This window comes from Mustela nigripes, chromosome 7 (assembly GCF_022355385.1).
Source record: "Mustela nigripes isolate SB6536 chromosome 7, MUSNIG.SB6536, whole genome shotgun sequence".
NCBI classification, from domain to species: domain Eukaryota; kingdom Metazoa; phylum Chordata; class Mammalia; order Carnivora; family Mustelidae; genus Mustela; species Mustela nigripes.
The window spans coordinates 110470593-110497739 of NC_081563.1; the positions used below are offsets into that span (position 1 = coordinate 110470593).

General features: G+C 53.8%; 1 protein-coding gene across 5 annotated transcripts in view; it reads right to left on the reverse strand.

Moving 5' to 3' along the window:
• Positions 1 to 27147, reverse strand: part of LOC132021753 (spermine oxidase) — a 47637-nt gene that overhangs the window by 18503 nt on the left and 1987 nt on the right. For 3 of the 5 annotated variants that reach the window (XM_059406600.1, XM_059406595.1, XM_059406599.1), the window contains exons 2-3: positions 4652 to 4885; positions 757 to 983 (exon numbers count right to left, since the gene is read on the reverse strand). In XM_059406600.1, coding sequence (XP_059262583.1) covers positions 757 to 983; positions 4652 to 4859 — 435 coding nt within the window. In that variant the 5' untranslated portion in view covers positions 4860 to 4885. Of the gene's footprint in view, positions 1 to 756; positions 984 to 4651; positions 4886 to 22305; positions 22500 to 27147 lie in introns of those variants that run through there. The other 2 variants (XM_059406596.1, XM_059406597.1) reach the window with 2 other exon arrangements.

A 27147-nucleotide genomic window follows, 5' to 3' on the forward strand; every position in this document is an offset into this window, starting at 1 on the left:
TGCATAATGCAGGTCTGAGGATTAGAAAGAAGGAAAAAAGTTGCCATTTTTTGGTATAGTATGTACATAAAATTCCAAAGCATTATTAGAATATAAATTAAGGTTAACAGATATAATATTAGCATTAAAATAATACTTTACCAAAGTAGCTAAATCAATATGTAATAATCAGTTATAGTTCTACACACTGGAAAAAAGTAGAAAGTAAACTTTTAAAAAATTACCACTTACAAGAGTATCCAAAAGCAGTAACAACAATCACCACCCAAGCACCTATTAAAAAAGTCTAATAGAAGATTTTTTTAAGATTTATTTATTTATTTGAGAGAGAGAAAGAGAGCAGGGGTTGGGGCAGAGGGAGAGGGAGAGAAATCTTCAAGCAGTCTTCCTGCTGAGTGCAGGGCCCCATGCAGCCGATCCCAGGACCCTGAGATCATGACCTGAGCCAAAATTAAGAGTCAGACACTAAACCAAATGAGCTATCCAGATGCCCCCCTAATAAAAGATGTTTAAGGTCTTTCTGAAGAAATATTTAATCATCTGTATCGATGGTCTCTTACCTAGTACTTCCCCACTCATCATCTTCATTCTGTCCTCAAATTGTCCTGATTTTCCAAATACAGGGCCCAGAGAGGATGCAAAAACATGACCAGAATCACAGAAGACCCCACAGGTCACCCAACTCCTCCCCCCATATTACCAGGCTGCTCCCTGCCTCCCACACCCATGTGCCCAACTGCCCTGCTAACACCTCACCTCGTTGTATAAATCGCTGAATTCCTCAACCACGTCCTTGGGGATCCTGCGGCCACGGTTGGTGAGGTAGCAGGCCACGCCATTCTTGGAGTAGAGACTGATACGGCCCACACTGCGTTCCCCATCAGTTGTCTCTTCCAGGAGGCCATTGGCTTCTGCTAGATGATAGATGGGATTCCCATGGGAGCCATGGATCCACGTGGCTCCCAACTCAAAGGTGGCGTGTCCTGATGGTGACAACAACAGGCCCTTAGAAGGGCAGGGGCTTCTTCGGAGAGGGCCAGAACACTGCCTCACCCTTCTTCCTTCAAGAGCCTCCTTCCATGCCCACAACAGGGCAGAAAGGGAGTTGGGTCCCATGTGGCAACCAAAGTCTTCAGTGAAAAGTTCCCAGTGGAAACTACATGTGGCATGAAATGGATTCCACCATTCAGCTGAGATAATGGCCACCCTAAATGACTCTGTGATTTGTCCCAGAGTCACTTCACTGGATAGTTGGAAGGCTCTCCTTTTGCATTCCACCTTTGTCTAACACAACACCAGATACTGGCCTCTCCATCCTCACTGGTGACTCTCCCTCAGGAGACATTCTGTGGGCACCTGAGGGTACGGTGGTCCCAGTGAGGGAAGGGAGGTCATCCATAATATCCGATAAGGAGACCCAGGAAGAGGGCCTCTGACTCAAGGTCCTCACCTGACTCCAGTTCCTCCACATCTCATGGTCTAAACCCTTGTCCCAGATGAGAAAGTGGCCCCCCTCCCAACTCAGTCCGGAGCAGAGGAGAACAAACATTACAGTCTGGAAGACTCCTCCCCAAGGCAGTCTAAAATAGACTTCCAGAGAAAACTAAGTTCTCTCATCCTAAGGCAGAAGAACAGAAGGAGGGCAGAACCCTGGGAGTCTGACTAGGGAAGGGGAAACTCCCGGACCCAAGCTGAGGCAGGACCAGGCCCGGGGCTGGCTCCACCACCCCACCCACAGCCCCGGTACCAGATACTCTGAGGCATCTGTGCCTGGGCCTAAGTTTCCTCTTCGGATGCTGCAGGGACTGTGGCACATTGTCTCCTTCTTTGCCTAGCTCCCAAGGATGTTGAAACAATGGAAGAAGACAGAGGAACATTTTTTGTGTGTTGTGTTTTGTTTTGGAGGACTGATTCAAGATATCATGTGCAGCTAAGTTTTTTGCCAAGATGATCACAATAATTCCTCCTATCCTTGTACACATGGCCTGTTATATGACCTTGCCAATCCTCCCATCAAGAGGTGGGGTCTGTCTCCCCACCTCCTTGAATCTGGGCTGACCTCGTGACTTGCTTTGATTAAGGGAATGCAGTGAAAGTGATATCCGTGGCTTCGGAGCCGAGGCCTCAAGAGATCTCATGGCTTCCACAATCACCCTCTTCGAATCTGACCACCCTGAAGAGGCCTATCTTGCCAGAGATATGTGGCCCAGCCAAAAAGCCAGTGCCAACCAGCAGACAGACAAATGGGTAAGGCTGTCTTAGACAAACCAGCCCCCGTCAAGCTACCAGATGACTGCAGCTGAGTGGGAGATCCCAGGCAAGACCAGCAAAAGAACCACCTAGCTGAGTCCAGCCCAAATTCCCGACCCACAGAATTTAAGCAAATAAAACGGTGCTGCCTTCAGCTGCTACATTTGGGGGTGATTTGTTAGGTAGCAATCGCTCTCTGAATACATCGTAACAGACAACAGTATCACCCCTCAAACTGGACATTCTTGTTTTGCATACCTTCCTTCTCTTGGGTTGTTTCTAATTAAACCACCAGTTACTAACAATAGCCCTGTATATACTATGTACCAAACACAGAGCAAGAGAAAAAGCATCCCACAGCCCATGGCCTTGTGCCACAACCTCATGCCACAGCCAGTGAGACAGAATTTCCTTGTGTCTGCAGAGGAGGAGGCAGGAATGTGTACGTCCTTTTGTCCAGGAAAAATGGACAGACAGAGAGGTACAAAAAAACTAAAAAAACAAAAAACAGTGCCTGCCTCCAGGCTTGGGGTTCCCCAAGGTGTCTTGCCTAGTTTGAGCTCCCAAGAGAAGAAGGGGACCAGCACCTCGGGGAGGGGCCTGGGCCCTCCTCTGGGCATGCCAGGGAACTCCAAATCCCACTGCCACAGGGTAGGGACATCCAGGCACGGGCCACCCTTCCTGGCTCAACACATGGCAAAAGCGGGTTTGAGATCAGCCTGAGGTCAGCCGCAAGGTTGGCATCCCACCCCTACTGGTCAGGCTCTGCAAGGAGGTGGGGTGAGCAGGCCCCAGTGTGAAGATATCTCCCACCCTCTCCCATCTGCTCCTCGGCCGCCGTGATCCTTGACACCCCTGCATCCAAGGGCACCAACCCCATCTCCTCATCTGTCCCATGGTGTCCCCGAGCCTCTGGCCCTCAACACCTTCTCAACGTCACTGAGACTCACAGCTAGCGTCTCACACTGAAGGAGGTCCAACTGCAGCCTGGGTGTTCCACCCTGCAAGTCTGCACACATGACAGGGGCAAGTTTGCCCTTCCCTAGGTGTGCTGTCCACTCTCCTGGCAGGGTCTGCCTCGATCTTCTTCGCATATATCACTCCAGGCATATGGCTCCCTCCTACTTCTCCTTCCCCTCATCTCCGCCCAGCACCAAGCTCCCCCAGCTCAAAAAGACTTCTGCCACCAACAGATGGTAGCTCCCCTCAGCTTCCTGCAGCCCCAGGCTTCCGCCTCGCTGCCTGTACCATGCATGGTGTGTCTCCGTGGTCAGCAACCCATGAGACGGGGCCACGGGTCCTCTCATCTTCTGCTTCTGTGTGGCACACTGAATGTTTTATCAAGACTCAAGAATCCTGACAGGAGCTGCCCCTTTCCAAAGAGTCCCAGGGCTTCCTTGCTGGCCGTCCCCAGGTTTACGAGCACCTTGGACGGCACTTCCATCCTCACTGCCAACATACACTCCTGTGTGTGCCAGCCGGAGACGGACGCAACCTTATATACGCCTTCCAGGAAATGCTCTAGAAGACTCTCAATACATCAAAGTTTCTGAAAGAGGAAAGGGCCCCATGTGCATCCTCAGCCTCTGCTCATTCTAAGCCTGACCACCTCCGTCTCTGAGCCAGGCTCCGTGTCCATCAAATGTGGGCATCCTAACTGCGTGGCCCTGTTGCCCCGTGTAGGAATTGACCCAGATACAAAATCCTCTGGAGGGTCAACGTAGCACATGCCTTAGGATTTCAGGCGTGGTCCCTGCCCACTTGGCCTCTCACTGATAGATGCCCTGGCTGGGAAGCGCTGACTTCCAGCTGCCATTTCAGGCAAGTTCCCCACCCATTAGGACCCCTGGAAAAATCTGCCCACCCCTGGGGTAAGTCTCTTTCCTGGCTCCTTTCTCTAGGGTCTTCATTACTCTGCGACCCAGACAGATCCTCTTCCCAGATGATCCTAAGATCTGCCCATCACCCACAAATCCCATCTACCTCTACTTCCCTGAGCTCCTTCCTACTGAGTACTTCCTTCTACTTCCCTAGCCCCAAGACTGGCTCTCAGTCGTGATATATTAATTCACACTCAAGAGTTAATGACTCATAAAGACTTACAGAATTCCTCTTCTTGAGAAGTAGAAACTGGTCCACCCACTGCCAAGACAGTTTGGTCTGCGTGTCCTCTCCTTCCTAAACACTGTGCACTCCAGGTCATATGTCAAAAGCGAAAGCCAGGGCCCTTCAGGTTGCTCAAAGGGCAAAGGAAGCTTCTGCCAGATGCCCAGGCAGCATGCATGATGGAACGTTTACCATGGGCGGGAAAACCAAAATAATGAGATTCCAGGCAGGGCCAGAGCACTGAAGGACAAAAGATGACCTTGGCCTAGGAGTCAGGGGGAGGGGGCCCACTCACCGAGTTTCACGCTCTGCACACGGCCTCCGATGCAGCTGGAAGCCTCAAGCACAGTGACATCCGTGAAGCCTTGCTCCAAAAGTGCTTTGGCTGCAGCCAGGCCAGCCAGGCCAGCGCCGATCACCACCACACGAGGCTGTCCCCTTCTCCGTAGGCCACGACTGAGAGGGTCATCCGCACTGTCGCCACTGGATTCACAACTTTGCATACCGTCCGCACTGGCCTCCTAGGAACCTGCGGGGAGAGGGGGGCAGGGGTGTCATGGCTTACCTGCTCTGCCTTCACTTCCTACCTGCCCTAAGGGACACTTTTGAGCTCTGTTCTCAGGGGGGTAACCTCAAGTCCTTGTGCTCCTCCTGAGCCATGGACGAAAGGAACCATCTCCTAAGGACGTGGGAGGGAGAAGGACAGACAGAGAGAAGGAGAAAGGTGGAGCAGAGGAACCTTTGGGCCCTGCAAAGAAGCAGGGCTGCCGGGAGCCTGCCCCAAGCCCCTGAAACCCATCAATCCCATCCCAAACCTGCTCAGCAAACCTGAGACAAGAACCAGCCAGGAAGGGGATGAGCAAAAAGGCCAAAGTCAGGAGAAGCTGTTGACCCTGCTGACCCTGAACCAGCTTGCCCCAGCCCAGCTGCTGTGATCCAGCTCACACCAAAACCGGATGCTCATACAGACCTTAGGATGCTCACATGGACTCCGGGATGCTCACAAGGACCCCCAAGATGCTCACACAGACCTCAGGACTCTTGCACACACAGTGCTGGAGCCTCTACTTTCCCTCCCTTGTGTGGTTCTCCCCTGGCACTCTTTCTCCTTTACCCCTTCTCTTGTCCTCTTGCTTTCTGTTAGTCTTTCACAGGCTGAATGAAGTGGCAATTTGGTGGGCAGGACATAGTCCCGCCCGCCCCCCCCCCAGAAAGTGCCACGAGGCTGGTATCAGACAAGCCTCTGCTATTCCGGGTAGGTCTCTGGTTGTTTTCCTCAGCCACTCAGCCCCTCAGTCACCGCAAAGGAGCAAGGAGCCCAGGAAACGGTGGACTGTGAGGACCCATGGCACCAGAGGCCAGACATCAAATTGACAGTTACAGTAAGCCAGCTTGTTCAGAGACGCCAGGCTAGGGAGCTGATGGCGGGGCGGGTGGGGGGGGGGGGGGGTGGTCCCTGAATCACCCCAGTGCTGGGAGAAGCTACCCTTCTATTCCTATAGTGACCACGAGGGTTTGAAATTGTCTGGGGGCCACTCCTCTCTAATCCCGTCCCTGTTCCCTCCCTGACCCAAGCAACTTCTATTTCAATTATCTTTGCTGAAGTTTCAGCGGCAGAAGCTCCAGACTCTAATAGTACCCGGGACCTAACAACAGAAGAGGAAGGGTGGGCGGAAGGTGGCTACTGGGCAGTGAAGTGGGCAGGGGACACAAAAAGTAAAAAAACTGTCTCCCACACCTAATAGAGCTCAGCATAACCCTTCCAGTGACGAAGCAGCCGCACCCCCCAAGAATAAGCCCAAGAGAAGCAGGGCACATTCCACCAAATAGACATGCCAAACAATGCTCATAACAGCTTTATTTACAAAAGCCAAAAAACAGAAGCAGCCCAAGGCTCAGCCATGGGAAAATGGGTAAATAAATCGTAGCATTTTCCTACGAGGGAATATTCTTCAGCAATAAACAGAATCAAAGTACTGATACCCTCAAACATTACACTGAACAAAAGAAGCTAGAGACCAAAGAGTACGTGCTGTATGACTCCACTTACGTGAAGCTCGTGAGGAGGTAAAATGAACCTGTGAGGAGAGAAGAGAGACTGGGAGGAAGGGAATAACTGAAAAGCCTCAGGAGGGAACTCTCTGGGGCGGAAGGGATATGTACCTTGATCTGAATGGTGGCTACACAGTGTATATATAAAGATCCACTAACTTGGGGAATTCAGGATTTGTGCCATTTGTTGTATGTATATGCATGCGCCTCAGTAACTATTCGCATATCCATCCCTGCCCGGGAAGGTGGGGGATGGCTGGGATGGGGTGGTTTGGGGGGCGGGGGGAAACTTCGCACTTGCTTCCTTCTCGCATCTCCTGGTCTGACCACTGAGGCTTCCGTCCCAGCTTGCACCGCGCCCTCCAACATCTCTTTATGATAGGATTAGCAAAGGGGTCTTTTTCTAAATACGCTGAGGCTGCGAAGCTGTTCCTCGCGCCTCCATCATTCCGCCTGCCGAGGCCATTCCTGGGCACCCGGCCTAGGACGGCCGCATCCTCGGACTCCCACCCACAAACTCCCCTCAAGCCCCCCAGACCCAGGCCGACCGCCTCGGCGACCCGCAGTTCGCTTGCCGGCCGGAAGGTGGTGCCCGCGGGCCCCTCCGAGGCGAAGTCTCGGCCGGAGGCCGGGGCTCCCCGCCCCCTTCCAGCGGAGCCGGGTCTGGCACAACCTTTCCTTCCTCCTCCGGTCCCCGCCGGCTCCCTGCAGCGAGGTGCTGTTGGCCTCTGGGAGCACGGGGTCCGGTGGGCCACGTCCTCCCCTCCCACCCTGCCCTCGCCCAGGTTCTCCTTCCGGTGGACTCAATTTAGAGGCGAGGGTGCAGCTGCCTGCACGCGGGGCCCGGGCGGCCGGGGTAGGAAGGGTCGGCGAGGCGACGCGGGCTGGCGTCAGGTTGGTAAACACACAGGATGCTCAGAGCGGCCCGCGGATGCCACCTGCCTCCAACCCCTCGATGCGACCTGGAGCTGCCGCCGCCCCGCCCGCATGCCTCAGTCCCCAGAACTGGGGGGTGGGGGTGGGGGCGGGGAGGCCTCCATTTTGCTCTCCAGGCTCCATCTGCAGCCCACCCCCCCCCCATCTGCCTCCGGCGGGCACCCTCCAAAACCGCCCCGCTCCTATAATAAAGGAGGGGATTGCCGCAGGGGTCTCACACTTGACTGGTGACGACCCCTTTTTGAAAAGTTCCTGTGGGGCCCCGTGTGTGACTGGGATGAAATGGTGGTGGTGAGGAGGTCCCCACTCCCCTCTGAAATCTCTTCACAGAACCCCAATCTCTGTGGGCCACCGCGTCTGAAAACCCGGCGTCTAGTTAGGCTGGAAGCTGATACAGGGAAAGCATACTTGGGACACAGCGCCTGCCCAGCCAGCTACATGAACTTCCTGGCTAGCCTCAGACAGGGCCGTCTTGTCCTCACTACATTGCTATAGTCAAATAAGGCCCTGTGTGGATGTCACAGATTGACAATACTCGTAAGACCCTCAAGTGTGACAATCACCTGTAAGTTTCTGTAACTAAATTATAAGCAGAGGGCCTTTGGGGGAGGGTTCAGAAATGCACAGCGGGAAGTGGCAGGTGGGCAGTTTGCCTTTAAGAGGAACACAGAAAGAACCCCGAGTTCCCAATGTATCAGGGACCTTAAATTCAAGCAACACAGGGGTGGAAATAGGCAAGCAAGGGCCACCTGCACCTCTGATCTTCACAAGGAATCCCACAGTCCAATTCCTTCGGGAAAGAGCCAGAGAAGCCCTATACACAGAGAGGGGAGGAGTCCCCCTGTGGCCCTGCACATCAGCCCATGGAGCCAGTACACCACAGGGTCCAAACAGAAAGGGACAGAGAAAACCTCAGGCAGGAACACCTACTGTGTGCCAGGCCCTCAGCTAAACCCTGAACTGGACCTTCCAGTGCTCTGTGATCTCCGGCCAGGGTAGAGGCAGGGGTGAGAAGCCGCTTATTTTCTGTTGGCTTGTGGCATCTTTTCCTTTCAGATGTTTTTTGTTTGTTTTTGTTTTTTTAAAATTTTATGAGAAAATGGCTTATTGAGGAAGAAGACTCACACTTAATTTCCACACACACACACACACACACACACACACACACACCCCATTGCCTGCCTGTTCTTCTCTTGCCTTTGGGAAATAAATAAATAAATAACATCCGCTCCTTGATCTGTATGCACAGGAGAAACAGAACACCCTGTACTTCTCATGCAGATAAAGGAGAGAAGAAAAAGTGCTGGCTCAGCCAGGCAGGGAGGAGGAGGAGGGGTGGGGGAGGAGGGAGGCCCAGGGCAACAGACACTTGTCTTCTTGATCCTACTTCCATGGCAAAATGAGGGTGGGAGCCTGGAGCTCCCATGTCCCCAGACAGGCCAAGCCTGGTAGCTTTGAGAAATCAGGTCCAGGCATGGTGTGAGCATCCCATCTCATTCTGAATGCCCCACTGCCTGACCCCTGCTCTGGCCTGCCAGCCAACGCCTCCCCCTGCGGCCCAAAGCCAACACTGTCCTGACTGAACCCGCCCAAGAAGCCAGTCTGGAAAGAAGGCAGCAGCAGGGGAAGAAGAGAGGAACAGAGGGAAGAAAGGCCCTGTTCCTGTGGCAGGCTCCCCAAGAAAGAAGGATAAAGACGAGGAGGCCAGTGTGTGTCCACTTTCCCTCCCCACCATACCTTCTCTCAGCATGCCCGCCAGTTTCATTGCATCCCCCTCCAATTTACCCTCCAAGAAGTGCCTCCTAATCTCCAAATACCAGAAACATGCTTTAGTCCTGGGCTCCTCCAGAGCCCCTCTTGCAAATGTCCAGGACTGAGCTGGGGGCAGCTCCGTATCTCCCTGTGCTTCTGCATCATGGTTAACACCGCTGGACCGCTCCCCCGTCCCCAGGCTCAACGCTGAATGTGTCCCTAAGGGAAGACTGCCCTTCTCCATCAGGTCAAGCCATGTCCAGCCCGCAGTCAGAATCACTGTGGCCTCTACCCTCTGTTTCCCGAGGTACTTCTTGCCTCCTCCCTCTGAACTGTACCCTTAGAGAACTGCTGGGCCTGCCTCAAGGGTTGCAGGCCCAGGCCTCCCACTGACCAGGAACATAACCCTGAAACATAACATAACAATATTCACTGAGCACTAACCATGTACCAAGAATGGGTAAGGCCTCGACATGTCAGCCCTTTACCTGCTGAACCCAGCTGACCTTTCTAGCTTTAGTTCTCACTCAGACACCACCAAACATACATATATACCCCAGCTTCGCTGAGGTCCTGGGATCCTCCGTGCTGCCCTGCTGAAGGCCAAGAGGAGACACCCGGCCCACACACATGTCAGAGAAGCTGGCTCTGTCTTCTCTTAACAAGCACACCCTTGTGCAGGGCACTGGGGCTGGGGGGTTCCGTGCCTGGCTGAACCCACCCACAAGGCCTGCTCTACTGATGTTTCCTGAAGCAACAGACACCCTGGAAATGGGAGTTCCTGGCACTAGTTGGGCTATGTGATCACCCCCCTCACCCGACCCCCATCATTCTTCTGTTCCCAAAGCATGGACATCTCACCCCAGCAAAAACTATGCTATGATTTGGTAATGAGGCTGCAGCCCCCCACCACTGAGCAGGGTGTGGCCCCAGGCTATGCAGGAGTGAACCGCCAGGAGGGTCAGTGGCCCAGCTCCATGCAGGGCACCCCTTCCTCCTCAGGACTGGAGTCCACTTCTGCTCACCTAGCAATCAGCAGGTCACTTCCCTCCCCCCACAGTGGCCACTGCCACCGAGGGCCAGCATCCCAGGTGCCCCCACGCCCTTCCAAAGTCTCCCCTCATGAGAAACAAAAAAAAAATCTTACTCTCCTTGGCTCCCCTCTGAACACAGGCTACTCCCAAATGTGTCTGCCTCACTTTCCTTTTCTCAAGGTCACCTCATTATGAATGACCCATTTCCCAGAGGAGAAGAGAATGGCCGAGGCAGTTAGCGCACCTGGCTCACCTGACCTCACCGGTAAGAGTCCAGACACCACCAGCGGAAGCACTGCCAAGTGGGCCCACCGCTTCCAATCAGTTGCCTTCTCCATTCCTATATGGCCCATGTTTGTTCCTGCAGGGCTCTAGGGGGCCCCAGGACCCTCCCCTAACCAAGCCTGGGGACTTGCAAGTCTCTCCTCCTAACAGGGGTGGCAGCCCTACCTCAGTTTCCCTGGAGGGCCCGACCCCTCTCTGCTTCAGGTTTCTAACAGAAGGGAGGGAGGGGGAGGGAAGCTGGGGGGCTGGTCCAGGGGAATCTCTTCAGACTGCCTGACAGGTCTGGGAGGGATTTGGATTCTCCTGGGCCCCCCAGACAATGCAATTATTCTTCAAATGTAAAAAACGCCCAGAAATCCCAGACCAGCTGCTTTGCACAGCGACCCAGACAAAGGGGCTCTGTCTGCAAGCGAGGCCCCTCCCACCCCTCAACCCCAGGGAGGGGCTGGGCCCAAACTCCTCCCAGCCAGACCCTCCCCAGCCCTCCTCACCCAGGCCAGGCAGCCAGGAAGTGAAAGAGGCAGGGTCAGGCCAGGCCAGCCACAGGGGCATGAGGGTGGGCAGTGAGACAGAGGAAGCATGGGGACAGGGCAGAGGCAGCCTGGGAGCCCAGTCTTTCCCTTATCAGGTGACCCTAGACTAGAGTCATCCCTTCTCCGGGTCCCACCTGGCCAATACCTCTGAACTTACCCCAGGAACACAGCATCTGTACCCCACCTCCTGGACATATTGGTTTAAGCCCCATCACTTGCTCAACTGCCTCATTTAGTCTTCCAGCTTTCCCATCTGTAAAATGGGCGTCAGTACCTCTGTGTGGTGGGACAGCTGGGAGGATTAAATGAGACAGCACAGGCAAAAGACGTGGCCCCTTGCCAGGGCTATCTCTGAGAGAGCACAGAGGGAGGAAGACCCCTGAAGAGCCCAGGACAGAAATGGGAGCTTCTCCTGGGGCCCAGGGCTTCATCTCACTTATGGAAGAACCCCAGTTAGTGTCTGAGCTCAGACCCAAACCTCAGCCTTGGCCCCAGCCCTAGTATCAGACGAGACCTTGACCCTGATATCAATCAGAGTACACCACAGCCTATGTTTCACTGACCCCCACCACCTCTGAGTCAGCCTACATTCTACCCAACTCTGGAGGGTCGGGCATCAGAGACAATGGTCACCAGCTAACCCCAGGTTCATAAAAGGGGCAAGGGGTGGGAGCCTCATTCCACAGAGCCCACCCACCAGCAGTGTCCTCTGGCTCTCACAGGCCAACATGAGTCAAGAGCTCCGGAGGCCCTATCTTCCTTCCTGGCCCTTAGACTTCTCTCCCAACACAATGCCTTTGTTACCCATCTCTCTTCCTCACGGCCAGATGTGTAAAGTCCCTGAAAGCACAGCTTTAAAAGTATTTGTAATCCTTTTCAGGGGAAGCAGGGAGCCTACACTGCATGCAGAGAGGCAGCCGCAGACCTGGTGTATAGGGGGACAAAGCCAATAGTGTGGCCCACACAGGTGATGGTGGGCAGGAGGGGGAGGCATTCCTAGAAAGGTAAGCACTATGGTCTGTTCTCCACTTCCCTGGAGGCTCTCCAAGACAGGATAGACCCAAGAGGATCATTCCAGGACCCCAGCTTATAGCTGCTTATAGAGACAGACCATGGAGATGACCCAGGCCAGGCTCAAAGCCTAGTTGGAGGTGGAGGAGGGGAAGCAAGGCTGGAAAGAAGCCAGAGAACAGGGAGAGTCCGTCTGATGGGCCTGAAGTTCAGCTGGTAGCCTCAGTGACCGTGCAGCCAGAGAGAAACAGAGGTAGAGATGGGCCAGGGCAGAACCCAGGACAGCCTTCCATCCCCCACAGCCACACTCAAACAGCTCTGGTCCACACTCCACCCTGGACATCCTACCCCAAGCAAAAGTAATTGGGTCACACTCTGACCGGAGAGCAGATCAGGGGCTGGTCAGGGCTGGCTTCTGAACCATCAGTGATGGGCCTTTCCAACTCCAGGCCAGCCTGCTTCAATCTCCTACCCACGCTCCCCAGATCCTGTGCCTTGGGTTCCCATCTCTGTGCCTGACTGCACCACACAGCCTCTCTGGCCCGGCAGGCTGCCACCTTTCTGCAAGCAGGGCCCATGTTCTTGCCCCCAGATCCCAGAGCTTCCAGATAAAGGCAAACCCCAGGCCCCCTCGGCCCAAAGACAGGTCAGGGAGCTGAGATGATGACTGCCACTCCTGGATGCTCCTGGATAAGATGAAATTCCCCCAGACAGCAACCTCTGCCCCAACCAGGGTGGCCCTGGGAGAGACTGTGAGCCCTTGAGCCTCAGTTTCCCCATCTGTAAAATGGAATAAGAAAATGGCAATAATCCCTATGAGCCAGCCTCCAGTGTCCCCCAGCAAAGTCCTAAGGGCACAGGTCTCACTGTGGCTCCCTCAGCAGCCCTTAGGATAAGATCCAATGGCCTGGATTTCCTCCCTCTGAGCAGGACCCCACACGCAAACTCTGAATCCTCCTCCAGGAAGTCATCAACCATAGAAGTGTAAGAGACCACAGAACCAATCACTGGCCTAGTGACCACACTGCTGTGGGACTGCCCTTGGTGACAGCAGACCAGACTGTGGGCACAGAGAGCTGAAGGAGATGGCGCTTGCGGTGACTCACTCCTCTGGAAGGAAGTTCTCCTGAAAGGGTGAGCTTGAGAGAAAATTAGCCTCAAGCCCAAGTTGCCAGCCCTGTTTTGAGGCAGCCAAGTCACTGGCCCTTGGGAAACCCCAGAAAGAGACACTTATATCCCTCCCTCCTCTCCTCTCCCCCACCTCTCTCTCTCTCTCTCTCTCACACACACACACACACACACACACACACACATATACAATCACAAAAATATACTTCCTTATGGTTCACTTGATGATCTAGCTTGATAAAGAGTCCCCTCCTTTGAGGACATGCTAAAGCACCATGGCTTTCACACAGGCCCTCCCCGGGATCAAATCACTTGTTTTTTAACAGCAGTGGTTTGAATCTTCACCACGAATGAGATGAGTGACCTAAGCCTCAGTACCTCCTCAATAGAGTGGGGCAGAAAGAATGCCTGCCTCACAGGGCTGAGTGCGACAATGCAAAATACTTAGCCCAGAGTGAGGCATGGAACAGCAATAGTTCTTATGTTTGTTTTCCTACGGGCCCAAGTGCATGCTAGTCAGGGTTGCGGGTGGTGGGGGACAGGGCAGGGGCATGGCCTGGGCCAGGAGACCATGTGGTGGGGATGGGGGGTGGCTACACCAGTAGAGAAGTCACAGACCTTCCTGCAAGATAACTGTAGAGCAAGACCTCCAGAGACGACCGACCACCCCACCCCACAGAGATACCACCCCAGCCGACAACAGGGGAGGAACAGAGCATTAGGAGAGAAGGGCCACCCCACTTACTGGGGAGGCTTGAGCCTTCCAGGCTGGGAGGCCAAAAGCACAACAAAAGGGCAATCCATGTGGTCACCAGCCTCCAAGATGGCCCTCAGTGACCTTTGTCTCCTAGTACTTGGGCCTTAATGCAGTCTCCTCCCACGCTGACGTGTGTGACTAAGAGGATGTCCTAGAGATGACAGAGCATGACTTCTGAAACTGGGTCAGAAAACACACTGTGGCTTCAACCTCACTCTCTCGGGCTGCTTATCAGAGGAGAAGCCGATCACCACCTCGAGAGGCCCGTGTTGCAACAGCCTGAGTCCTACCAATAGTCAACCCATCTTGCCAAGCTGTGAGTGAACCACCAGGAAGCAGATCCCCCAGCTCTGGTCAAGCCTTCCGGTGTGTGCAGCCCCAGCTGACATCTTGACTCAACCTGCCCAGAGACCCCAGCCAGGAACACCCACCGAGACTGCTCCCAAATGCCTGACCCACAAAAACTCTGAGGATAATACACAGCTGCTTTAAGCTACTGTAGTGTGGTGCCATTCGTTACACAGCAATCGGCAACTAACACAGTCAGCAATTCTGTCTCCCCAGTCACCCCGAAGGTAAAGACCGCCCCCCCCAGGCAGACTCCCCATTCTCCTCAGGATCCCAGCTCCTTTTTTTTTCTCCCTGAAATTCAGGGCTGTGTTGGAACGAAAGACAGTCTGACCCAGGCCCTACAACCTACAAGCCCAGGAGACACAAACAGTCAGTAGGCTCACCTGGAGGTTTTTAGAAATTACCGATACCCCCCCCCCCACATGCTTGCTCATTTAAATCAGACTCTTTGGGTTGGGACTGAACATTATAAGGGCTCTATATGAGGTTCACTTGGAGCCAAGACTGAGAATCACCGCTCTGGGGCAGACTCCCAGTGCAGACTCCAGGCCAGCCCGGAACATCCAGGATCCGCCCATGCAGGACAAGGAGGCAGAAAGAACAGCAAGGCCAAGCAAGACCTGAGATCCTCTCCCTCCCCTAGTTGGGCTGAGGGTCTCCCTTTCCCTCCCCTCCCCTCCCCTGCTTCCCTGCTATGCGGGCCCCAGGGCTCTTCTGCACCTCCCGCCAGACAAGTCCAACCTCTGCCCAGGAGGACTGCTCCCCTCAAGAAGATCCCCCGTGCAAGACAGGGTTTAGCTCTCAGGGATCCTCAGTGATCTCTATTTCCTCGCCTATCAGTGGTGATTGCCATCGTCTCTGCTCTGATCTCTCACAGGTCCGAGGCTCCCCCTCAGATGTCTTCAGAGAGATCTATATGTTTTGCCTCTCCTGAGACACAGCAATGGGTTAAAGAGAGAAGGTAGGATAGGGCTGTGATAACAGCTGTGCCGGTGACGGCGGGAGAAGATGGGACAGGCACCTCGTGGGAGCAGGGAGAGGAGTCAGAGATTTCCAGAAGAGTCCTGAAAAAGGAGCTCCAGTGGGGGAAGGGCAAAGGCTCTAGTGGCACCGCTTCCAAGATAACTCTCAACAGCACTCTTCCCCCACTCTAGGACTCATCCGCCCCAGCTCCAGACCAGGGAGCCCCCGGCCCCACGTGGCTGCCCTCACATGACCTTCCTCTGCTGCCGCAGCGGCCCCCACCTGAGCTGCTCTGAAGGCCTGCAAGGCACCCCTCAGCTTCCCCAGGTGACTGAGCCGCATACCTAAGCTTGTCGCTCCCCCCCCCCCCCCCCCCCCCCCCGCCAGGGGCCCCCAGGAGAAGGGGCAGGATGGCCCTGGCTCCCCAGAGGGCTGCAACTTCTCTCAGCACCCCAGCCCTCCAGAGAAAGGGGCAGGATGGTCACACTGTCCCTCAGCAACAACACAGGCACTGCAGACTCTGAGTAGAGCAGGGTGAAGAGTGGGGAGAAGTCTGGGTGAGCACAAGACCTGGCGGGGAGGGGTGCAGTGAGGAGGGCAGGATGTGTCAGCTGCCTCTTGAAGCCTGGCGGTATGTTCCAGGCCAAGGGTGTCGCCAGTGGAGAAGCCACAGAGATGAACACCAACAAGATAAGAGAGAAAATGAGGCCTGAGGGGAGAGGGGCAAAAATGGGGGCGGGAGGAAGCAGGAGCAGATTTTCACTCATTCACGCAAAAATATTTTGTCCTCACACCCATTAGGATGGCTACTACAAGGCTGGGTGAGGATGCGAAGAAAGGGGAGCCCTTGCGCACTGTTGGTAGAAATGTAAAATGGCAGAGTTGTCGTGGGAGGCAGGGTGGAGGGGCTTTTTAAAAATTAAATACAGGGGCGCCTGGATGGCTCCGCCAGTTGAGTGGCCGACTGTCGGTGTTGGTCCTGAGACGGAGCCTGGCATCAGGCTCCAAGCTCAGTGCGCAGAGTCTGCTTGGGATCCTCTCCCTCTCTCTCTGCCCCCACCCCCATAAATAAATAAATAAATGTAAGATCTAAATCTGAAGTTCCCGTATGATCCAGCAATTCCACTCCTGGGGGTGTGTGTGAAAGAATTGAAAGCAGGGTCTTAAAGACATAGGTAGTCAGCCACATCCGTAGAAGCATTATCCAAAATAGCCAGAAGCTGGGAGCCAGCTAAGTGTCCATCGGTAGATGGAGCAATAGGATGTGGTCGGCATACCCAATGGAATATTATTCAGCCTTAAAAAGGATGGACATTCTGGCACCGCTACAACGTCATGCACCTTGAGGACATCACGCAAAGTGAAATAAGCCAGTCACAAAAGGACAATTACTGTGTGATCCCACTGCTATGAGGGACCAAGAGTGATGGAATCCATAGACACAGAAAGTAGAGTGGTGAGTGCGGGGGGCTGAGACGAGGGGGAGATGGGGAAGCTCATGTTTAATGGGAATAGTTCCAGTTTTGAAAGATGAAGGAAAGTTCTAGAGATGGATGGTGAGGAGGGAGTGCAGAAGTGAATGTCCTTAATACCACTGAACTGTATACTTAAAAATGGGCGAGATGGTAAATTTAATGTAATGTATCTTTTACCACAATAGAAACAGTAAGAACAAGTACAGAAACAAAAATGTTCCATGAGTGCTACTCTGTGGCAGGTAGCCAGGATCCAGCGACAGCCAGAAGCCTCCCCCACGAACGCCCCACAGGGTCCAACGGGTCCGGGGTGACAAGTGCCACCACACAAAAGCAGGGTGAGGGGAGAGGCTGCTGCTCTGTATGGGGAGGTCAGGGAAGTCTGGCCCACACGGTGACACTGGAACAGAGGACGTGACAGGCAGGAGGGAAGCAGAGGATGAGAGTGCTGTGGTGACCCTCTGGGGACTGGCTGAATGACAGGATGTGGGGGTGGGGGTGAGGGCAGGATCAGGATGACTTGGGTGACAGACATGACACCGGCAAACCCTGACAAGTTCTGCGTGAACAGGCCATCCCCTCACCCTTCACCACAAGCGTGTGAGGAGGAGGAAGAGAACTGAGGCCAGAGAACTTGGTGCAGGATCCTTGAGCAGGAGGGCCCCCCTGGGGGGGAGCTATCCCAGCTCCCTGCAGCCTCTGACCCGGGTGAGCCACCAGCACCCAGAGATCCACCCATTCTGTGGATGGCGTCCTCCAAGCCTGGGAGGCGGAGCTGGTGGACGAGGAGGAGGTGGCTGCTTCCCTGCGGGGCTTCTCCCCTCTCCCTGCCAGGAGCCGCAGCAGCCTCAGTTCTGGGGTGAAGGAGGACAGCCCAGTCAGCACTTTCCACTGACTCTTTCAAAACCACTGACAAGAACCGAGGCTGGGAGACAAATTCAGCCTGGGCACAGTTCCCCCCCCCTCCACCCCCCTACTCCCCCACTCCCGCCGCCGCCAGCAGGCCCCTCGTGACTGCACAAAGCCCGTCTGTGCTTGGCCTCCAAGCCCATCCTCTCTCCTGAGCCACAGGGTCCCCGTGCTGCCTGGCTGGGGACACCCTGCCCCCAAAGAGGCACCCTGCCCCAAGGGCAGAGCTGGGCTGCCCACAGTGTTTGTGGGGACCTGAAAGGCTTAGCAGGACTCTGTCCCCCTTCCTGCAGTAAACTCTTTCTGGGCAAAGCTCCTTCTCCTATGCCCCCACTCACCAGAGTTTATCACTGGGCAATGGTGGCATGCAGCGTCCCAAAATGAAGAAAAGAAAAGGAAAACAGCCTCAAAACACCCAGCCACCAGATACACTCCATAGCAAACTTGTATATAGGGAGCCCTTTGTGTGCCAGGTCCCATGCTGGGGGCTCGCCTCTCCGGTCACTGAATCTTTTAATACAACATCCTGCTGCCCATTTTACAGATGAACAAAACAGGCTCAGAAAGGTTCCCAGATGGGAGGGAGGCCACCCGGATAGAGTGAGGGGCAGAGCAGGGCTTGACAACCCTGAGCTCCTCTCTCTCTGCCCCCATGCTCGCTGGGTTCTCAGGCTCCCACTCAGCCTCCCAGGCAGCAGGCCTGAGGACTGCCCTCTGCTTGGCACATCTCCTGTCTTACCCTCCCCACAGACTGACACTGAACACATTGTGCCAGGCACTCGGGGGCTGGTAGGAGGCATCCCCCGGGCCTGGCTGCTCAGCCCAGCTGCACTGCCAAAACCTGGGGCTGCCACTGGGAGGCCACCTGCCTCCCAGCCAAGGCCCTGGTGGGGCGGGCTGCACACCCCCCAACTACCCTACCCCATGAGGGCTGGCTTAGGGTTTGCCAGGCACGACGCTGGGCTGGGCCACAGCCCTTTGCCCTCAGTTTTGTCCTCTATAACCAAGAACAGAAACGGAGGTCTGATCACTTTGCCGACACAAAAGAAAATTCTAAGAGCAACTCACTCTAACTTGCCTCTAAACAGTCACCTCCTTTCTCACTGGCCCAAGACATTCCCCCTCCTGGTAACTTCAGAGCAGTTTAGCTGTGCTGTCCTAACGAGTCCCAACACTGGATCACCCAATAAAACGCTTTCCATAAAGTTCAACCCTGAAGCAGAAACCCCCCACCCCCACCCCCACCCCCAGGAAGAGCTGGAACTAGGTCTGGAAAGCCAATGGTATTCATTTCAAAATGCATATGTGGGCCCTGAGCCCATGATTTAATCCATAAAACACCTACAGAGTTAAGACGCTGGGCTTGGACAATAAACATATTCTTTAAGTCCTTTTGTTGAGTCCAAAGACAGACTTAATAACTCACCAGCTTTTGAAATCAAGAAACGTCTGTTCTTATAAATTCTGTTATTATCGTTAGGACTACTTTTGCTGAGCGCATGTGAGGTACGGAGCCCAGTGCTGAGCATTTACTGAGGAATATATCAGCTGATGCTCACATCAATATCCCCATTCCACAGAAGGGGAAAACTGAGGCTCGGAGAGCTTCCATAATCTGCCATCTGGCATAATGCACTCCAGAATTCACTTAGTAAGATCTTAACACTCAGGCTCTACTCTTTTGTAAGACCAAGGAATGAGTCAAGTTCATTGTCTTTTCTTGAGCTACCTTTTCAGATTTACTCAAAAGTTAACTGCACACATTGTGTATGATTTCTTTAATTTCCTAAAATAAAAGTGAGAGAGAGAGAGAGAGTAAAAGGGATCTCTGTGTTTAATATTTAAAAGCCTCATTTAAAAATCTTTCCTAAGGATGCCTGCGCATTGTTGATCCTGAGTGTCTCCTGCTTGAATCACCTTAAAATCTAGCGGACTTAAGGTCTCATTTTTTTGGCCAGTCCAAAAGAAGGACCTGCCAGCCCCTCCTCCCTGGGGTCTAGACTTTGGGCTGGCTTGGGCAGGAAGTCTGGTTGTGGGTAAGGAGGAATGGTTGCAGGTTTGGGGACAGGCTCTGGGGGGACTATGCAGGAAAGAAGGCGCATCAGACCAGATGTCCAAGAATCTGGCTGTGAGACCCAGTCATGCCATTTGCTGGCACTGCCTGTGTCTCCAACTGTGAAATGGGGTAACAGCTCATGCCAGGTGGGGCGGTGTGGCCAGGACAGGCACTATGGGTCTGCCAGGGCCTGGCATCAAGTTGACAGAGGGTGGATAGGTTCTTTCTTCTTTTTCCTAATAAATTACACATCATTTCCAAGTGCTTCTCCCCCTGGTCTTAAATCATACCTTCCTTACCATTCTCCCCCCAAGAAGCAGCTAGAGGATAAAGGAATCTGGACAGAGCAGACAGGGTCCTCCACTCCCCCCAGAGCCGGGCCACGCCACTCTGGCCAAACCTAAATGCTTTTCTTCATCTTTCGTCCTCTCAGTCTCTGATGCAGAGAGAGCAGGACGGACCCTGGTGCCCGCCTGTTTGAGGAGGAAGGAGCCAGGGCAGAGGAGGACAGGAGCCTGGCGCTGGGCTGGGTGAAGACGCTCACCGGGCATCCTCTGCCAGGACCTCCTGAGCGCCTTCGTCACTGTCCACAGGTCCGCCCCCGCGCACCATTCCAGCAACTTCTCCTGGGTCACTGCTGGAGCCGCCACACCCCACCTCCTCCACCTGAGCTGCCAAACAAAGAGCCCTCACACCTCAGAGGAAATGAGGTGTGGCAAGGGGTGAAGCAGGGTGGCCTCCCTGACTGTCCCAACCAGCCACCGGGCAGCAGAAAGGGAGAGGCAGGGAGCAGGAGCCCTGGGACTCGCCCCCTCCCCCTCCCGCACTGGCAACACCCTTTCCTGGAAGGGACAAGGGGAGATTCTTAACCTTTTGGGAAAATGACTCAGAGCTCTGAGACTCTGAGCAGAAGGGTCATATAAGCAACCTGCTCCCTCCCCGTGCTCAGGGACACAGCTCTTCTGTGTGGAAGCCCAATGTGTGTACTTGAAGGGCCTGTCCACCATCCCACCATCCCTGCACACCCGTGCCATGCTTCGCACTAAAGCATTGTTCTGATCAAACCACTACCTTGCTCAAAGACCTCTGATGGCTCCCCAAGGCAGGCCCCTGCCACCTTCCACCTGCGCTTAGCACCCCATCTCCTAAGTGCACTCAGGGAACCTTCTGACTCCTACACCCAGGCTAAGCCTGTGACATCTCAATCTGTCAGAATGTCCCCACCCTGCGGGCCACTCCTCTAAACAGCAGGTCCGGGCTACCCTCACCATCCCTCTTCCTTCCCCTCTACAGAAGATGACTCCTTGGGTCTAAGCCTCACCATGCTCTCTGCTGGCCTTTGTACCTCTTCATGTCCCTGACAACTGTCCCCTTCCCTGGGTCCCCACCAGAGACACAGCCTACAGCCATGTCAATCACACGGAGAGCAGCCAACCAGTATCTGAGTGTCACAATGGCCCTACAAGGGAAGTCACATCATCCACACAGTCCAAATGAAGAAACTGAGGCACACAGCAGTTTCACTTCTTGGCCAGAGATCACAACCCCACCCTCTGAGATGAAAGGCTGGGAGACCTTGTAGAACAAGGAGATGGCAGGGGAGGGGTGGTGAGAGGCCATCCCAGAATCACAGAGACCCAGGCCTAGCTACCACAAGGGCCCTCCCAGGTGCCTTTCTCAGCCACCCGGTGCAGTGGAGCAGAGCTGTTGCCACAAGAAGGGAGGGCTGGGTCTGGGCCCAGATTCCCCTTCAGACCAACCCTCCCTCTGCAGTGCCCTTTTCTTCCACTTATGGTCCAAATAGTACCCACCCCACCAAGCCCACCTCCTCCAGGAAACTAGTGTCATCCTTCTTTCCCTACCTTGTACTTCCAGCCCCACCCATCACCCTTATTTGTGGTTTCTTGTGGAGCAGCATCTTTCCACAACAGCCCTTCTCACTGGGTGCTTTCCTGGTCAGTGGGACATATTATTAGGCAGTCTTCTCCAACAAAGATTTTCATGGTCAAATCAGTTTAGGAAATAACAAAAGATTTCTTTTTCTGCAGGACTTATCAGAACCTTTAATTCTCTTACATGCATTCTGAATCTCCCACAGGCTGGAGGAACGAATTTCCCAGCTTCTACCCTTACCTGTCCCAGAACCCCTGGAGTTTCTCAGAACAGTCTTTAAGAAATGCTGCCCCCCCCCCCCAACCCCTACAGAACAGCCTGGCATGGCAGAGGTCAGATAGGCAGGGATCACAGGTATCCTTTTACGACATATATGGGACATTTGATGAACTCAGCCCGAGAGTCCCTCTCAGTGCTGCCCTCAGTTTCTGTCCTTTCCACCTTCCTCTGGGTGAAGTGACTGCCTCCCCTCCTGCCAGCGTCTGGAAGGGACCTCATCTGACTGGGGCCCTCAGATACCACCCTCCTCCCATAGCACCAGGCCATGTAGGACCCAAACAGCAAGCGGCCTGGGAAATCTCCAGAGCAAGCTGGACACTGCTTTTGGACAAACTGCTTATTTCTACTCCATCATTAGCCTTGAATTTTAATATTAAACCAAAATTAAAACAAATGAAGCTGCTGTTCTGAGATGCCGTGCCCCACCCAGCAAACCCTGTAACCCTCTCCCCCAACCCTGCCCTACTTCCCAGGGAGGGAATGGACTCCTTCAATTTACAGAAAACTAGGGCCTCCGAGGGGAGCAGACACTTGCCTGTGGCTGCCCGGTCAGGGGCAGGGCAGAGAGAAGCATCCAGGCCTCCTCACTTCCAGGTACAGAGGTGGAGGGGAGGTCACCAGGTGGGATAAAACCCCAAAAGCAGCTCAGGTAACCATCAGTACCAGCTGCCAGGACTCACGCAGGCCAGAGTGAGGTACAATGCACACCCTGGGGGTGACAGCTCAGAGGCTGGGATGACTTTGGGGACTTTTAGGAGAGGATGGCATGTCTGGGGCTGTTTCCCCAATCTTCTTGGCCCCACCCTGGCTGGAGGAAGAGTGCTCACCCCAGATTGGCTACCCACAGGGCCAGGCTCAGCTGTCAGCAAAGATAAGGTCCCCTTTACGCTGGCCCTGTGTCACCCTGCCTTGGGGAAGTCGCCTGAGACACCCTCTCGTGATCTTGAGAGTTCCTCACAGTCAGGTAACTGGGAAAATCAGGCCTATATTAACCATCTGAGACCCAGACTCCAAGCACCCCCTCCCAGCAGAGTGGTCCGCGCATCCCACACCCTCTATGTACTCCCCTCCCTCAGCGCCCCCCACACACGTAGCTCCTATGCCTCCTACCACACAGTCCATGGGAGCCACGATGGGCCCCTTTACCTGTTCTTGGTCCCACCTGAGCTGCACCTGTCACTGTACCTGCCTGCCTGAGCCCTGAGTCCCCAGTCTCAACCCTCCCCACACAAACACGGCCTGGATCGGCAGGTTTTCACCATCTGGGAGCATGTGCGAGATACAGAGGCTCAGGCCCCAGCCTAGACCCACTGAATCAGAGCCTACATTTTAACAAGATGCCCAGGTGATCTACATGTTAGAGTTTGAGAAGCACTTTTATAGATCACTGGTCTGATCAAGTCATCGCACCTGAGGCCTATAACCTTCGATGGCCCCCCAGGGCCTCGGGAATCAAGTCTAGACTCAGCACCCAGTGAAGACCTTCCCTGACCTGGCTTCAACCCAGTTCTCCAAGCTTGACTCTCCCTTCACCTTGGGAATGCCATCTCCTCCTCTGTTGGCTAATGCTGCTCAGAACTTCAGGGCCCTCTAAGGCATCACCTCCTCCAGGAAGCAGGCTGAACTACAACTCCTTATATCACATCTGGCATGGCTCACTCATTTCCTGCAGAGTGGAGCTCTCATGTTCCCAATGGCTCTGAGCACCAGACAGGAGCATAGGTGCTGACCACAGGTAACAAGGTCCAGCTGAGGAGACGTCCACCCTCAACTCCAGCCTGCCAGCCTCAGGCTCTGCCACCGTCTTCACCTCAACCCAGCAGACAAGGACTCAGTATGGACAAGTGTCCCTGCCCAAGAAGGGGCACTCCCAAGAACCATGGGCCTGGTGAGCTTCTGCCAGTGGTGTGTTTACTCTGTGCCTCAATTTCCCAAAGTGAAAAGAATGCCACCAACCCTTCCTCCCTCTTTTCCTCAATTTCCCAAAGTGAAAAGAATGCCACCAACCCTTCCTCCCTCTTTTCCTGGGGGTCTGGCAGGATTTGCAAAGATAGAGGAGCAGATCTCTGAATCTGGGACTCAGAATTTGGAGCAGAAACTCCATACCTATATGGTCAGCATCCCTTGTTCGGCTAGCCAGCCAGGCCCTGAGGAAGCCAAGTCACCTGCCCAGAGGCATCCTCATGACCAAACAGGAAAGCCTCGAAGGACAGGGCTGCCACACCCTCTACCCGCCTCCCTCCTTCCTGGCCCAGTTCCTGGGGCTGGCACCTCATGGGAAGTCCTTACTCCCTTATGTTGGGTCTACAAGAAGGCACTGAAGCATGTAACCTCGAGGAGTTCCCAGCTTCCACAACCTCTGGAGGGCAAGGATAAAGTTTCTCCCATTCCATTTTACAGACAGACAGACAAAAAGAGGTAAGGACAGGATGAGTAGTGATGTGGATTAAGCTCTATTCAAGTATCATTTCTCTGTGCCCCCAGCTCTGCTCGAAGCCAAGGCCATGTATGAAGCTCCACCTGGCAACATTCTAGAAGTAATCCAAAGCAGGTTATCTGCAGAGCCCCTACCTGACCTCCTGAGTTCTCCAAAGGCAGATGATGAGGCCAATGGGCAATGCTAAACCCAGAGATGTGACATTCTTTTTTTTTTTTAATTATTTTTATTAACACATAATGTATTATTTGCCCCAGGGGTACAGGTCTGTGAATCATCAGGCTTACACATTTCACAACACTCATCATAGCATATACCGTGCCCAGTGTCCATAACCCAACCACCCTCTCCCTACCCCCCCAACCCCCAACAACCCTCAGTTTGTGAGATTAAGAGTGAGAGGTGACATTCTAATGGCATCCCAAGCAGGGAGCTGATTTTTGTTTTGTTTTGTTTTGTTTTTTAGGGAGCTGTTTTTGCACTTGACCTCCCCAGCACCCCAAAATCACAGTCTCCGTGACACCCAACTACTTGGCCTGGGCCTGGAGCCCCTCCTGGAAAAAATGGGGCATGAAGCAGAGAATCTCAGCTGCCCACTCTGAGTGAGGACCACTTCTACCTTAGAATGTATGACTACTTTCCTACCTGCCCCCCCTCAAGGCCAGGAACCTTTGGGAGTCAGAAAAAGCCCTTGTTTGTTAAGAAGCCTTCAGCTGGTGCGGATCTGAGAGGCATAAAAGAAGTGGCAGAGTGGAGTGGCTTAAGGCATGGATTCTGGAGCCAGGTTCCCTGAGTTCAAATCCTCATTCTATCTCTACTGAGTTATATGACTGTGCCTCGGTCTTCCCATCTATAAAATGGGAATAAGACCCACCTCATAGAGCTGTTAAGAGGATGAAAGGGGTTAATATTTGCAAAGTCTTTAAACAACTGCCTGGCATCCAATGAGTATACCAGGGCCCTGGGCCAGCCTCCCGTGCTCTGCTTGATTTCTCCCAACAGGATACTCCCCTTGTTCCAGTTTCTTCCTAGGTATGTCAGCCCGACCCTAGGTCTGAACCCCCAGTCCCTAGTTCCAGCGCTCCCCTCACACCATCCCACTGGTCCATCACCAGTCCCTCTATCCAGGGCCCTCCCAGAGCTCAGGTCCCCTGGTTCTCAGCTCTCCATTCTGAGAGCACCAGTCACACAGTTGGATTCTCAGCCGGCTCCTTTGTACAAAGAGGAGAGCTGTAGGTGCAGAGACAAGGGCCTACAGAAAGACCCCAAGCCCCAGCCTCTTCCCCTTCAACTCCCTGCCCCCAGGGTTGGGCACCCAGCAGGTACCCAAGGGATAGGCCTGAAATAAATCTGTCTGCCCAGACTGCCCCCATCTCCTGAGTTAGATCACACACACACAGAGCTCGCTGCTGACCCAGCCTGGATTTCCACCAAAGAGAGCAATTGAAATCATTGATGCCCCACCCACCACAATCCACATCAACCCCATATGCCCCAAACCTACCCAATCCCCCTCTAGGCATACAGGCCTGGCTTTTGAGCTTGCCTGAACCTTTCCCACTTCCTGTTTCACATCCTACTAGCAGTCCGATTTTATAGCAATTTGTACAACTTCTTTTGTGGACAGAAAATAAAAATCCTCAGGGGCACTTAAGGTTTAAAGAGGGGGCTCGTCCACTGACTGCAATACCCATGTCTTTCTGCCTAACCCAGCCCTGACCTTCCCACCTGGCTCAAGACTTCCCGAGAGTGGGGCGCCTGGGTGGCTCAGTGGGTTAGGCCGCTGCTTTCGGCTCAGGTCATGATCTCAGGGTCCTGGGATCGAGTCCCGCATCGGGCTCTCTGCTCAGCAGGGAGCCTGCTTCCCTCTCTCTCTCTCTCTCTGCCTGCCTCTCCATCTACTTGTGATTTCTCTCTGTCAAATAAATAAATAAAATCTTTAAAAATATATATTAAAAAAAAAAAAGACTTCCCGAGAGTCAGCTACATGCCAGGAACTCTGCTAGATGCTCCAGGTACAGTCGTAGGCCATTCAGTCAAGGTCCAGCCCTTGAGAAGCTGGACAAAGTAAAGAAAGGAAATAAGGTGCTATGATGCATTACAGGGGAGTGGGGAGGGGACCTCTATGAAGACTGGGAAGGCACCTTTCTTTTTTTTTTTTTAAAGATTTTATTTATTTATTTGACAGAGAGATCACAAGTAGGCAGAGAGGGAGAGAGAGAGAGGAGGAAGCAGGCTCCCTGCCAAGCAGAGAGCCCAATGCAGGACTTGATCTCAGAACCCTGAGATCATGACCTGAGCTGAAGGCAGAGGCTTAACCCACTAAGCCACCCAGGCGCCCCAGGGAAGGCACCTTTAAGTTGAGAGCCAGCCCAGTAGAAAACCCCAGAAGAACATTCCAGGCAGAGAAAATGGCACAAGCAAAGGCCCAGGGCAGGAAAGAGCTGGTGTTCAGGGGGCAGAAGTGATTCAGACCTGGTTATCAGGAAGAATACAAAGGGGACGTGGTCAGGATAAGGCGGGAGGAAATCAATAGTGTCCAGATCATGGAGGGTCTGATCAGTAAGCTTTAAAATTTTATTCCTAGTGCAATAGGGAACTATCAAGGGTTTTAGAGGAATGTGATTATCTAATCACTATTTTTCTAAATCATTCTTGCTGCTCAATTACAATAGATTAGAGGTGGGCAAATGGGAATTTGGAGAAAGCAGAGAGCAGCTACTACAGCACGGGGGGCAAGACATAAAAGGTGGTTTGTCCTGGGGCAGTAGCCTGGGGCCACAGCAGTGGAGTCAGAGCATGAAGAACAGCCCTGAGATAGATCTTGCTAGATGTGGGAATGGAGGCAAAGGGAGGAGCTGGTGCCACCTGTTCCTGTCTTTAAAGGTGGGTGGGTTATGGGCTGTTTAGAGAAATGGGAAGGCCCACAGAGGGTCACCT